Source organism: Dasypus novemcinctus, chromosome 12, assembly GCF_030445035.2.
Source record: "Dasypus novemcinctus isolate mDasNov1 chromosome 12, mDasNov1.1.hap2, whole genome shotgun sequence".
NCBI classification, from domain to species: Eukaryota; Metazoa; Chordata; class Mammalia; order Cingulata; family Dasypodidae; genus Dasypus; species Dasypus novemcinctus.
The window spans coordinates 19,709,262-19,724,240 of record NC_080684.1 but is presented as its reverse complement, the minus strand read 5'-3'; the positions used below and the strand labels follow the sequence as shown (position 1 = coordinate 19,724,240).

General features: G+C 35.4%; 1 protein-coding gene across 1 annotated transcript; it reads right to left on the bottom strand.

The window, feature by feature from the left end:
- Positions 1 to 909: 909 nt before the first annotated feature.
- On the bottom strand, positions 910 to 1,836 carry LOC131280683 (olfactory receptor 8S1-like). The gene has a single exon (XM_058309083.1). The coding sequence runs from the start codon at positions 1,834 to 1,836 to the stop codon at positions 910 to 912; it is 927 nt and encodes a 308-aa protein (XP_058165066.1).
- Positions 1,837 to 14,979: the final 13,143 nt, after the last annotated feature.

Here is a 14,979-nt window from a genome sequence, read left to right as displayed (position 1 = left end):
TATTAAGAGTAACTAAAAAGATAAAAAGAGAAATAAAAACAAAATATGATGTATATAGACCTAAAGAAAAAATGACAAAGGTAAGTACTGCCTTGAACAGTAATAACATTGAATGTTTATAGATTAAATTCTTCAATCAATAGACATAGATTGGCAGAATGGATAAGGAAATAAAACCCATCAATATGCCATCTACAAGAAACTTAACTTAGACACAGGGGCACTATATATCAGTTGTGTATATGGCTAACTGATATTTGATTTGGCCACCCAGCCCACTAAACTGAGACAGAATGGCCTGTTCAACAAAAGGTGCTGGGAGACCTGGATATGCATAGCTAAAAGAATGAGAGAGGATCACCATCTCACCTCCTATACAAAAAGCAACTGGCTTACTGTGAATACCCTAATGGATCCTTTACTTCCTCACATGTACTGTCTCCTCTGGATGCTCCCTATGCTAGGCCTAGCTCTCTAAATCCAAATCTCTCAGTTAGTACTATTACACCACCATTCACTCCACACTTCTCACCTTCTCAGAAACAAACCAGCAGCCTTGATCTAGGGTCCCTTCACTGATGGTTTGGGAAGTCAATGATTTCATTCCATGTGGCTAACTGTTTTGCATAGCAAACACAAACAAGATGGTAAGACCCATTAATGCAGCCAAAAGACTATGCAAGTAAAATGGTTGAATTACTATAACATGGTCACTTGATGGTTTGCTCTGCCTCTATGCAGAGCTGAACTACACTTTACACTTCCCCACCTCCCCCTGGTAGGTCTTGAAACGTGAAATTACCTTTCTGCATCCAGTATGAGGAGCAATCAGGAAATTCACTTTTACTCAACCCATTAGATACCTTCCTTTAATAAACTAGTTACCCTTCAACCTCTGTGTTTGAGAGGCTAATATTGGAGATATTTTCTTAAGGTTCTTTTCACAGCTGCTTTCACCTCATTGTTATTTAGGCTATAGATGAGGGGATTCAACAAGGGAGTAACCACACTGTACTGTACAGAGAAGATCAACTCCAGTGGTGAGCCTGAGACTGGAAGTAGATAGCGCAGAAAAGCTGAGCCATAAAATAGGAGCACTACTGTAAGGTGGGAGGAGCAGGTGGAGAAGGCCTTGCTTTTACCTGAGGAGGAGCTAATGCCCAGGATGGTGGAGACAATGCGGACATAAGAGTAGAAGATCAGGAAACTGGTTCCAAATCCATAGAGACTGGAACAGAGCATGACTGTAAAACTTGGGGACAGATCAGAATAGGAAAGAGGGAAGAGAGAGGGAAGATCACAGCTGTAATGGGAGATGATATAATCTCCACAGAACTCCAAGTTCATTGCTGAAAGGATGTTGAGGAGTGCATTCAAAAAGCCCAGGCCCCAAGAACCCAAAGCCAGCCTCTTACAGAGCAAGCTGTTCATCATCTGGCCATAGAGCAGAGGATGGCAGATGGCAGCAAAGCGGTCATAGGCCATAGCAGAGAGCAGGCCAACTTCAGTGGCTCCAGTCAGTAACAAAAAGAAGACTTGAGCCAAGCAGCCCTTCACAGAGATGGTTTTCTTCTGAGACAACAGATTCTCCAGCAGCTTTGGCACTGTGACTGAAGAAAAACAAATATCCTGGAAAGAGAGGTGACTCAGGAAGAAGTACATGGGGGTGTGGAGATGAGGATCTGCCCTGGTCACCAGAAGCAGCATCAAGTTACCTGTCATGGTCAGGAAGTAAATTTGCAAAAACAGCACAAAGCAGAGAGCCTGGATGTGTGGGTCAGCAGAGAGACCGAGGAGGATGAATTCATTGATGGTGCTATGGTTCTCCAAGGCCATTTAGAGAGGATTTTATCTAGAGACAAAAATAATAGCAAATCTGAACTCTCTTGGCCATACTTAATTATCAGAGAATGGGGGTCACATCTCAACTAGGTTATATTTCACATCTGCCTTTAAGATTGTTTTCTATCTTTCTTCCTGGTTTGATGAACTGCTTCAATTCCCAACCCTGGTTCAAACCTGCAAGTATATTAACTAATGGTTCATCTTCTTTCTCAGAGATTGTTAAGACATTCACAATCTTTCTACGACCTGGATCATTATTAATTTAGTGGGTTTTTTTAGTAACAGAACCTGCACTTAGCAATATTCTCTCTTCATTGCAGATATTAGAATTCTAAGGTCTTTCCTCTTTCTTTTCTTTTATTCCCATTTAAACTTTTCTAATGTGTATACTACTAAGATATTTTTGTCATCATTTAGCTTCTTACATGGAATTTTCACATGCCAATTTGCACTCTGGAAAAATTGGAATATATAGCCTCTGACATGCATATATATGCCAGTGTTTCCTTGTATTCCTATGTTAGATGTTAGGATAGAAGAAATTATGGATGAGCAATACTAAATCTGTTTTCAGAGGAAAAATTAAGTATCTGAGGCAATGTGACTGTCTAAATTGCCAGTTTCAAGAGTTAGAATATGACTCCACTATGTAGGATTCTAAGACGAGTATTTCCTATGAAATAGTGTCTTGCAATCAAGGGTTGTCAGTAAATGTGCTCTATCAACTGACACCTATGGGTCTGTAAAGTTGTCCACACACTATGTTCTAGAGAGTCTCAATGCTGAGGCCAGACTATGTCCTTGCCCCTGAGCATCATGGATAGTTTCATCTGTATCAATCCAAATTTCTGTTCTGCCTGGACTACCTTTTCTTTCTATCTAAATCTTTATAATATTTTGATACTAATTTTAAATTTGATTTTTTTCTTATATCTTCCTGGAAAATTATTTTCTATAAATTCAGCATATATACTATTGTAGAAAAAATTTGTTAACAGAGTGCTAAGCACTTTTGTTTCTAATCTCTCTGTTATATAGTGGTGGAAATAATTCTATGAATACTGTTCAAATGAGAATTCATATGTATTTCTACAACTTCCCAAATGTTTAAACACTATGATTCCAACTCTAATCTCTGTGGTCCCAAAATATGTATTTTCTCTATCTTAACCCTGAGGCTCCATTTTTAACAATTTCTTGACAGTGATTTCCTCTACAAAATGATCTCTTCCAACACCTCACAACAAGTAAGTCTCTCCCCTGTATTCCATCACAGTAAATTACTCTTCTGTTCTGTTCTAGTGGTTATTGTTAAGATATGTTTGGTAAATTCTTTTTTTCTCCTTCCAATGACATTGTAATTACTTGATGGCAGTCATTTGCTCTATAATATGTCACATCCAGTACACTTGGAACAGTGGAGGGAAAAGCCATACTGGAACCCAATGAGAATTTGTTGAATGAAGAAAATAATGAACTGAATAGTATAGTCTATGTAGCTAAAATTTAGTGGGAAAGACTCTGAATATACAAGTTTGATGAAGACTTAACAGTAAAGGGAAGTGTAATGGAAAGTGAAAGAATGTCTTCCAATATATATGTCTTTGCCTTTGTGTCTGTGTGTATCTGTGTGTGTGTGTGTGTGTGTGTGTGTGTGTGTGTAGCAGCTGTGGGGGTTCTAGTAGTTAACTGTATCTTGGCTGATGCAGAACCTACCACATCGTTGTAACTGAGACATCATCTCACATCCACTATGCAATTAATCAATATTGGAAGAATTATTTATTCCTGTCATGTTCAATCTACAACCACCAATCCATTTATTTGTCTGTATCTATTCACTTATTAAATCATTTATCCATAGTCCATTTTTCTATTCATCCATTCATTTTGTAAGTCATCGATTCCATTCAAAATTCTTCTTTCCCTTTATTTATTCTTCTACCATCTATCCATCTATAAGTTCATTTATTTAGGAACAAGTGTTTATATTCTGTTTTATGCTAGAATATGCTAGGTATTAAAAGGAAGAAAAATGTGTATTTAGTGCAACTCAACTGATAAATCCATACTATTTTGTTTGCTCTGTTTTACCTTCGGATTTTATTTCATCCCTGGCCCTGATTCAATACTTAATTCCCTTCTTTGCTTCTCCTCATATTTATGTTGAACCCTGCTCTGCGGCTGTGCACTCATATTGTATCTTTTCATGAAACCCCACTCCTAGTATTGTAACTTTACAATTTTCTGACAAGATCCTTTGAACTCATAATTGAACCTGTATTTTCTATCATTGTCCTAGTATCCCAGAGTCTGATATAAGTGTTGTTTAAAGAACTCATAGTCACAAGTTACCAAAACAATCACAAGTTGAGAGTGCCTTCTGCATAGCCAGTCCTTGTCATTTCTGATTGTTCCTCAGCACCAAATTACATTGGAAGTAAAATGTTTCTCCACTGTCTACTCAAGAAAAATTAATTAATTAACACTACTCATAAATTTGAAGAATTCTGTTTATGGAAATTTTTGTGTGAATGAAGCAGATAGTTACTTTAATTCCTCATTATTTATTTTTAAAATCCACCTTGTGGTTACTTACACATTTAGAGGTATGAGAGTACATTGAAGTTTGGGGAACAAACCAACTTCCAAAGCGGTTGAAGATGTCCTGGCTCCTTACAAAGAGATGAGAAAATAATGCAGAAGTTAATTTAGGGTGATTCTATAACCGGAGATAGGCTTACCAGTTTGAAAGGAAGACAATACAAGAGATTTCCCCAATATGCTTCTGACATACAGCATTGTCCAAAAGGCTATATTTCAGTAGGATGCTGAATTTTTAGTAACTTTAAAGAGCCTTTCAAGTCAATCACATAGGATGTGTTCCACTGGAATGAGCATGTGTTTAAACACAGGTAATACTTTAAGCTGTAATAAAATATCTTTAGTTCAAATGAATGATCAGCCTCAAATATATTTAATTTTAAAATCTTCATTTCACAAATGTTTGGATTGATGGGTCAATGGTAAAAGGAATGGAGTGAGGTCCAGCATTTTCTGTATTCACTGAATGTGGGAGACAGCTCTAAATGACAAAAAATGGGTGAGGCCCCCTGGAACAGGGAGTATGGTGAAAATAGGTAGGTGAGGAATAATAGCATCAATGCATTTGATTAGTTTTAGAAATATTTCTGAGCATCTACCCCTCCCTCATTCAATTTAATAACTGCATTAGTTTGATCAGATTTGAAATTGGAGGGATTTAGAAACAGAAGAAAACTCAATTTCCTAACACATGAGATTGGGTGATAGAGAAGAAACAAAATTCACATCTTCTCTGATGTACCTTTTCCACTACTTTCCAGAATATTTTGTTTTCTGCTGCTCTACTCTTCTCCTATTTTAAACCTAGAACATGGACTAAAAGAGTCTGAATTCCAAACATATGGAATCCCTTTCTCCAATGCAAAAGATCAGTCATTGAAGTCAAAGAGTTTTATCATAGATGCTGCTCACAGTATCTGAGCACACAGACACCACTGCACGGAAAATATGGAAATCTTCGTAAACTTGAGGATGCAGTCTCAGCACATAGTAAATCTATGAGAATATGTGTGGAAAGAAAGCACCTCAGAAAACCAGAAAGGAAAAGTCATTGGAGGAGAGAGAAGAAAATATTCAGGAAAGAAAGACAGAAACTTAAGAGCAATTATAAAGGGAATTACCTCGCTCCTGGCTTTTATGGCTTAGAAGACATCCTGAAGCTCTGGTTCTTGCTGGGTTCAAGAGACTTTTGTGTTCATGAGGAATACAATTCATAGTCCAGTGACCAACAATGCAGATGACTTCTCTGTTGGGGAGTCACAGGAAGGACATGAAAACTGATGATCACAGAGCTATAAACATTAAAGGCAGAAACTCAGGAACGTACAACCTCTTAACTCTGGCATGCTGATTATCCCTCCCTCCAGTGACAGAAAAACTGACATCTTCAAAAACAGCTGTAAGGAGCTTCTTTTTGATGGTCTTATACCCAACCAGAGAGGCGTCTATTTATTTAATGTCCTCTCCAATTCTAAATATTATGCTAGAATAATCCATGAAGAAAATGATTATAAGATATAACCCTTCAGAAGGGCAAGTACAGGTTACTTAATCAATATTTGGCCAGCTGAGCCTTATAGTCTAGGAGACAGAGGAATCAGTGCCTTTTATTGCCTGGAATCACAGACAGAAGCCCAATTTGCAACTCACTAACAAACAGCTCAAGTTATAAGAGCCTTAGGGAATTGTATTTAAAATGGAATTTTGGAAATTCTTTCTTCACTGAATCTATGGCTGAAAACTCTTGGTTTTCTGGTAGGCTTTGAAAGATAGTGCAGAAAAAAAAAAAAACAAAGCCAAAGAACATTCCCAGCTTTGTAGTTTTAACCACATACTCTCAACTCCCCGTAGTTCATCTGTTCCCTCCCCTGACCCTCCATATTTCAATAACAGATACAGGCCATTATATATCTTGTCATAACTTACAGAATTGTGCAGAAGAGAGTGTAAACTATAATGTAAACTTTAATCCACTCTTAGTGGCAATATGAGTTCATCAATTGTCACAAATGCACCACACTAATGAACGATGATGTTAATGTGGGAAGGTGTAGAGGGGTAGGAAGTGGGGCATATAGGATCCTCTCCATATTTTTATGTATATTTATGTAATGTAAGTAACTTCAAAAAATTAAAAATATAAAAAACATAAAGTTGCAATTATGACCTAATTTTTATTTAAAAGCACACACATGCACAAAAAAAGAAAGATAGCAAATTTGTGATTTGTGGAAAAGAAAGAATTAAATAATATATTGGTTCTTTGTGAAGAAAAAAGAAAACCGTAACAACATTTGTAAGCCCTTCACATACACAATATCCCTGGGTATAAAATCAATAGGAGTGGAAAATGGTGAAATTTTGTGAAAGCTGTATTTATGAAATCATATATAAATATTTATATTTTTTAATCACTCCATATTCATGTCCCATAACCTATAACTTCTTATAAATGTGTTCTACTGCTGAAAATTATATCATAATTATGTTTAAGCTTTCTATTAGAAGTTTAAGAAAAGTTATGAAGTTAATCTTTATTGCATGTGTATATCTGTATAACAGCAATTCTATGCATTCTAGGAAAAAATGTAAATGCTTGAACTACTCTAAAAAGTAATGTGAATGAATGGTAAACAGATGAGTAAACAATAAGATCCATTACAAAGCAAAGACATTCATTTAGATAAAAGACTTACAATATAAGCCAGCAGAGAATGCACCATTAGCCCATATGAATATAATTCACCTTTAGGAATTTAAAAAGACATGAAATACCTGTATAGATCTAAAGATATTAAATAAATTATTTCAATAATTAAACATCTTTCTATCATGAAAACATTACACTTAGATTGTTTTTAATGTGAGTCATTTCAAATTTCAACAAAGGGTTTCAAACAAATAATTCTGTCAGAGAATAGCAGAAGGAGGACTACCACTGGACTTATTCTATGGGCACAGTATGATTTTATTTTTCACTTAACTATCCACATTTTAATGAACACGTCTTGGATAAATTCTTTCTTTCAACAAGTAGTGGCTGTGTGTTCACCATGTGTCTGGCACTGTGCTGGGCACTGGAAGATTGATCATAAAAATCACCAAAACACACATGCTTCCGAGCATTGAGACTGCTAAAATTAATTATATATACATTTTAAAAATTATATTGCAAATTATTTTATTGTATTAATAATATAAAAATTCATACTTCTGGCAACTTGGTGTCAGAGGAGGGTACCATGGCTTAACTCTCTTATAAAAACAAAATAGGAAAGGCAAAAAACTGTCTCAGGGAATTGCTTTGAGGGACTGCAGACCAGGAGAGTGCTATGCATATGTCCAGTAGGAAGAAGGACAGAGAGATGATGAGGCTGAACAGAAAACTGTGAGTTAGTAGTCCCTCAGCCAAGAACAGCACCCATCCCTGCCCCCACCCCCCCCAAAGGCAAACACCTTGGGTAAAACCTGTGACTCACTTCAGCCGACTGAGAAAGAAATGGATATCTTCTTCCCTGCAATGGAGAACGTGCAGCAGAGAGCAGAATGTGGTTTCTCTTCTCTGCATTTGGCCAGTGGAGCCCATTTTAAATCTCCATTCTGGGCAGACCAGAATCACCAGTGAGTGGATGTTTTGACACCTCTATTGAAAGGCTCACTGAAAAGTGCCATCTGCTAGGAGATCAGGAATCTGCAATAAGTAAAAAAGCTTTTTGTCATCTTTCTTGTCCAGGCACACTTGAATCAGGTCTGCGCCCCTTTAGTCGGTCCCTGGGATTTTTGTTGTTGTTGTTGTTTTCTTTTTTTTAAAGGAGCCTTAGATAGCATAAATGTTACAATGAAAATATAGGGATTCCCATATACCCCACCCCCTCCCTCTCACACATTCCCCATTAACACCTTGCATTAGTGTGGTGCACTTGTTGCAATTGATGGACACGCATTGAACCATTGCCACTATGCATGGTCTAGAGTTTACATTATGGTTTACACTTTGGACAGCACAATTTTATATGTTTTAAGAAAATGTAGAACAGTTTCAATATCATTTCAACATCATGCAGAACAATTTGAATGCCCCACAAATGCCCCATATTACACCTATTCTTCCCTCTCCCTCCCCACAGAACCTCTGGGAATCATTGTCTTCATATCATTGTTACAAGTTCTTCCATTACTAAAATAATAATAAGGCTACTTTAGTCCATAGTTGTAGTAACTGGAAAATGTGTTTATTGAAATTTCTTCACTTAAGTAGCTTTGAAAATTCTAAAGTCCATTGAGCTGGTTTCCTATTAATCTAATTTTAGAAGTTTACACTTTGCACTTAATCCCCTAAAGGATATTAACCAGAACTTCTCAGTTTTGCTTTCATAAATATGATAATGCCTCAAAAGTGAAACCAAACAGAATGGGGTAAATCTGTAATGTTTTCCAAAGATAGAAGTTTGATATCCGTGATCGGTTGTCTGAGAAAGGAGCCACGATGGCCTTGCACCTGTGTAACTGTATTTGAAATGTGATTGATTAGCCCCTGAAATCAATGACAAGTTGGATGGGCTTAAGACAACACAAGCCTGAGAAATTGCAAGTACCCTCCTGACTCATTTTTTTTTTTACTTGTTTTTCATTCAACTACCCCCTTTCTTTGATCCAGTAAAAATCTGTAACAAATGTTCCACCATGGTGTGGTGTGTTGGCCAATGGGTGTTGTATGGGAAATTTACATATGTGTATGATTATTTTGCAAGTTCATTACCTCTATAATAAAAATATATTTTGTAAAAAATAGTGTAGGTTGGAGGAAAAATACACCAAATATAAGTACTATAGTTGGTAGTAATATTTTGGTGATGATCTTGCATAGTTTGTAACAAATGTTTCACAGCAATGCAATGTGTTGGTGGAGAGGTGATATATGAAACCCCGGTATGATGTTGTGTATGTTTATTTTGTAAGCTCACCATTTTTACTATACACTTATCGCTTGTCCCTGTTCATGATGAGTGATAGACTTCAAAAAATATATATTTTTAAAAAACATAAAAAAAGGAAAAAAAGCCATAGCTACCATTTTCACTTTGAACTAATTTTGGGAAGATTCCCTCTGGTCCTTCCTAATGCACACACAACAAATCACCTTTTCAATAAAGAGACATGTTTGTCCATTGTGACACCAGTTCACAATGAACTGTCTATTGGAAATAGGCATTCTTATAGCAACAGTTGCATTCCTACCTTATGTTTTTTCATCTCTATCTTGAGAATTTGGGGGTGGCAATGCCCACTCTGTTTCCGTTCGAGAGGAGGCTATTATCATAACTTAAACTGGAAAATCTTAAAGATTTACAATAAGCTGAACCAAAATTTAAAGAAGAGCTATGAAACAAAACCACTAGGCAAGAGAGAGAAATTGACCATCAATGAATTGGAGGACAGAGCATCTGAACTAGAAAATACAGGAGAACTCAAAGAGGAAAGAATGGGAAAAAAGGAATAGATCTCAGGGAATTGAATGACCATGTGAAATGCACAGACATACATGTTAAAGGTGCCTCAAAATGTGAAGAGAACAGAAATGAGGCAGAAAAAAATGTCAGGACATAATGACAGAAAAATGCTTATGAAATGCTTATGAAAGACATAAATATCAATATCCAAGAAGGACAATGTATGCCAAAGAGAATAAATCCCAATAGACCTACTCAAAGACATCTACTATTCAAAATGTCAAATGCCAGAGAAAGAGAAGATTTTGCAAATAGTAAAACAAAAGCAATGCATCACATATAAGGAAAGCTTGATAGGACAAAGTGCAGCTCTCTCATCAGAAACCGCAGATGCAAGAAGGAAGGGGTATGATATATTTAAGGTTCTGAAAGAGAAAAACTTTCAGAACAAAGAAATCTTTACATGGTCAAACTGTCCTTCATAAATGAGTATGAGTTTAAATCTTCACAGAATAATAATAATAATAATAATAACTCAGAGAGTTTTTTACAAAAAGACTGAATCTACAAGAGATATTAAAGGGGCTTCTGTGACCAAAAGGAAAAGACAAAGACAAGAGACTTGGGAAAGAGTCTAGGAATGGGGATTATTAAAAGTGTAAAAAGACAAATAATGGTAAGATATAACAAAGGAAAACCAAAGGATAAGTGGACAAATAAGTAATGTCTTTACAGTAATAACATTAAATGTTAATGGACTGAACTCCCCATTCAAGAGACACACATTGATAAAACAGAATTTAAAAACTGAGCCATCTATACGCTGTCTTCAAGAGACTCCCCTTAGATGCAAGGACATAATCAGGGTGAACATGAGAGGCTGGGAAAAGATAGTTCACACAATTATTAACCCAAAAATCCAGAGTATCGATATTAATATCATAAAAAAAGCTTTTAAAGAAAAACTTGTATAGGAGATTAAGAAGGTCATTATATATTTAAAAATGTGGCAATTCACAAAGATGAAATAACAATCATAAATATTTATGTACCTGTTTGGGTGACCCAAAATACATGAGGCAGACACTGGCAAAACTGAAGAGAGAAATAGATGACTCCACATTAATAGTTTGAGACTTCGATACACCACCATCAGCAATGGCTAGAACATCTTGGCAGAGGATAAATGAGGAAAAAGAGTACTTGAGTAAGATAATAAGTGAACTAGACCGAACAGACATTTACAGTGCATGACACATCAAAACAGTAAGATAAACATTCTTCTCAAATGCTCATGGATACTTCCCCAGGATAGACCATTTGTTGGGAAACAAGACAGGACACCATCAAGTTAAAAAGTTGGAAAAATATACACAGCATTTTCTCTGATCATAAGGGAATGAAGCTGGAAACCACTAAGAGGTAAAAAAAGGGAAAATACACAAATATATGGAGATTGAACAACATCCTCAAATAACCAGTGCATCAAAGATGAAATTGCAAGAAAAATCTGGAAATATGTTGTGACAAATGAAAACGAGAACACATAATGACAAAACCTATGCGGTGCAATGCAGAAAAAAATGAGAGGAAAATTAATAACCTTCAATGTATACACTTAAAAAGAATTAAGACCTAAAATCAAAGAGTTAGCTGCATACCTGGAATAACTAGATGAAAAGCAGCAAACTAATCCCAAAGGATGCAGAAATAAAGAAATAACAAAGACTAAAGAAGAAATAAAGGAAATTGAGAAAAAAAAAAAAACAATAAAAAGAATCAACAAAACCAATAGTTGGTTTTCAAGATCATCGAAGTTGACAAACTCTTATCCAGAGTAACAAAGAGAAAAATAGAGCAGATGCAAATAAATAAAATCAGAAATGAGAGGGAGTACATAATCACTAGCCCTGTAGAAATGAAGATCATAAAAGTACACTAAGAACAACTGCATGGCAAAATACAAGACAATGTAGATGAAATGCACAAATTCCTAGCAACACATGAACCACCTACACTGACCCTAGAAGCAATAAAATACATCAACAAACAAATCACAAGTTACAAGATTGAAGCCGTCCTCTAAAACCTCCTGAAAATGGAAACCCCAGTAGCAGATGTCTTCACAGGTGCATTCTACCAATCATTCAAAGAAGATCTAACACCAAATTTGCTCAAACTCATCCAAAAATTTGAACAGGAGTAATGTTACCACACTCATTCTTTGATGCCAACATTACCTTAATACCAGAATCAGACAAAGATACTATGAAAAAAGAAAATTACCGACCAATTTCTCTAAGGAATAAAGAAGTAAAAATCCTCAACAAAATAGTTGATAATCCAATGCACATTAAAAGAATTATACAACCCAATCAAATGGAATTTATCACAGGAATCAAAGAGTGATTTAAAACAAAAAAATGAATTAGTGTAATACAACAAATTAATAAACTGAGAAAGAAAAATCACATTATCACCTCAATTGATGCAGAAAAGGCATTTAACAAAATACTGCATCCTTTCTTGATAAAGCACTCCAAAAATAGGAATTGAAGGAAGTTTTCCCAATATTGTAAAGTGCACGCATGAAACACAACTAACATGGTACTCAACAGTGAAATAAATACTCAAAGTTTTCCCATGGAGATTGGGAACAAGTCAAGAATGCCCACTGCCGCCATTGTCATTCAAAATTGTGCTCAAAGTTCTAGCTAAAGCAATTAGGCAAGAAAAAATTAAAAGACACAAATATTTAAGGAAGAAGTAAAACTTTTGCTATTCACTGGTGATATGATCCTATACCCAGAAAATCCCAAAAATTCCACAAAGCTACTTGAACTAATAGATGAGCTCAGCAAAGTGGCAGGATAAAACACTGATAAGCAAATACCATTAGTGTTTCTGTACACTACTAATGAGCATACTGAGAGTGAGGAAGTAAGGTAAAATTTTGATTATAATAGCAACTAAACAATGAATTAGTTAGCACTAAATTTAACTGAGAAAAAAAGGACCAGTATTTAGAAAACTACAAAACACTGCTAATAGAAACCAAGGAAGGAATGAACAAATGAAGGAAATTCTATGTTCAAGGATTGGAAGTCTGAATATCTTTAAGATGTCAATGCTACCTATACTTATTTATAGATTCAAACGAATCCAATATAATTTTCAACAGCTTTTTTTTTCACATAAATGGAAAAATCAATTATCAATTTTATTTGGAAGGGTAAAGTGACCCAAAGAGCCAAAAATGTCTTTAAAAAGAAAAAGGTTGGAGGACTCATATTCCCTGATTTTAAAACGCATTATTTAGCTAGAGTGGTAAAAGGGCATGGTACTGATAATAACAGACATATTGACCAATGGAACTGAATTGACACTTGAGTAATAGACCCTCACTTCTACAGTCAAGTGATTTTTGACAAGGTTATCAAACCCACCTACCTGAGTGAGAACAGTCTATTCAACAAATGTTGCTGAAAGAACTGGATATTCACCCACCTATCTGAGAGCAGCTTGATTTTCAAGTTATATGAAGAGATCACACAAGTCAATGGTAAAAAGACAGGCAACCCAATCAAAAGACTTGAACAGACATTTTTCCAGAGAAGAAATACAAATGGCCAAAAGAAAAACATGAAAAGATGATTAACATCACCAACTATTAGGGAAATGCAGATCAAGCTACAATGAAGTGTTATTTTAAGCCTTTCAAAATAGCCATTATTTAAAGAGCTGAAAAATACAAGATACAGAGAAATGGGAAAACTCCTTCACTGTTGCTGTGAATATGAAATGGTGCAGCCTCTGTGCAGGAAGTTTTGGTGGTTTTTCAGAAAGCTGAATATTTAACAGCCATAAAATCTAACAATCTTGCTTCTAGTAGTCTTTTCAGAAGAACTGAAATCAAGGACATGAAATACATTTGTACACCAATGTTTAGAGTAGCATTTATTGACAATTGGTGAAAGATGGAAAGATGGAAAAACCCAAGTGTCCATCAACCAATGAATGGATAAAAAATAGTGGTATATACATACAATAGAGTACTATTCAGGAGTAAAAGAAAATGAACTTGGGTTGCCTATGACAATATGGATGAACTTTGAGGACATTATTTGAGTTAAGTAAGCCAGACCAAAAGAACAAATATTATGTAATCTCATTAAACTGAACTAAATATGATAAGTAAATCCTTAAATTCTAGAGTATAGGTTACTAGGAGATAGAATGCAGATTGAGAGGAGTGAGCCTATGTGGGATGTATGTAAAAGGAATAAATAAGGGGGATGATAAATGTGGGGAAATGGTTAGAGTTAATGATAACACATTATAGTGACTATAATCTATGCTGCTGATTTATAAATGTTATTGTGACTGAACGGTTAATGGCAATTGGGAGAAAACTAGAGGATAATCTAGGGACTGTATAATAACATAGTGACTTTGGTAGTAAATGATGATTGTGGGTAGTACAAAAAAAAGAATACTTCTTTACCATAAGGTGTTAAGAATATGAATATACTACAGTTAACAGAAATGTTATACTAATACACGGGGCTAATAGGATGTTTTGTGAGAAGAATACACCAAATATAAGCTATGGACTATAGAGAGTAGTAATATCATGACAATATTCTTTCATTATTTGTAAAAATGTGTCATGACAATGTAAGGTGTTGCTGGTGGGGTGAAATATGGGACTTCTGTATAGTGTGCATGTTGGTTATGTTAACTCACAATTTCTCAAATTAAAAAATTATATAAATATAATAAAAATATTCAAAAACTATTTTCAATAAAATTCTAATAGTGCTTTCTTTAAAAAATGAGAATACCAGGACCCATGCTAAAGGAGATAAGACTAGGCTTTCATAAACCTGAAAAACCAACCCCTTTACTTTGGTAACATGGCAGCAGGAATACCACTGTCCTGTGTCCACTCTCATTGCCAGTGTCCACTCTCATTACCTAGGGAAAGATCTTAAATGGTCTTCGTTTCAACCAGAATCTTTGGTCAAATGAAGTCTAGCTCCTTCCCTGCCTTGTACTTTTATGTCTGTCTGTGGATTCT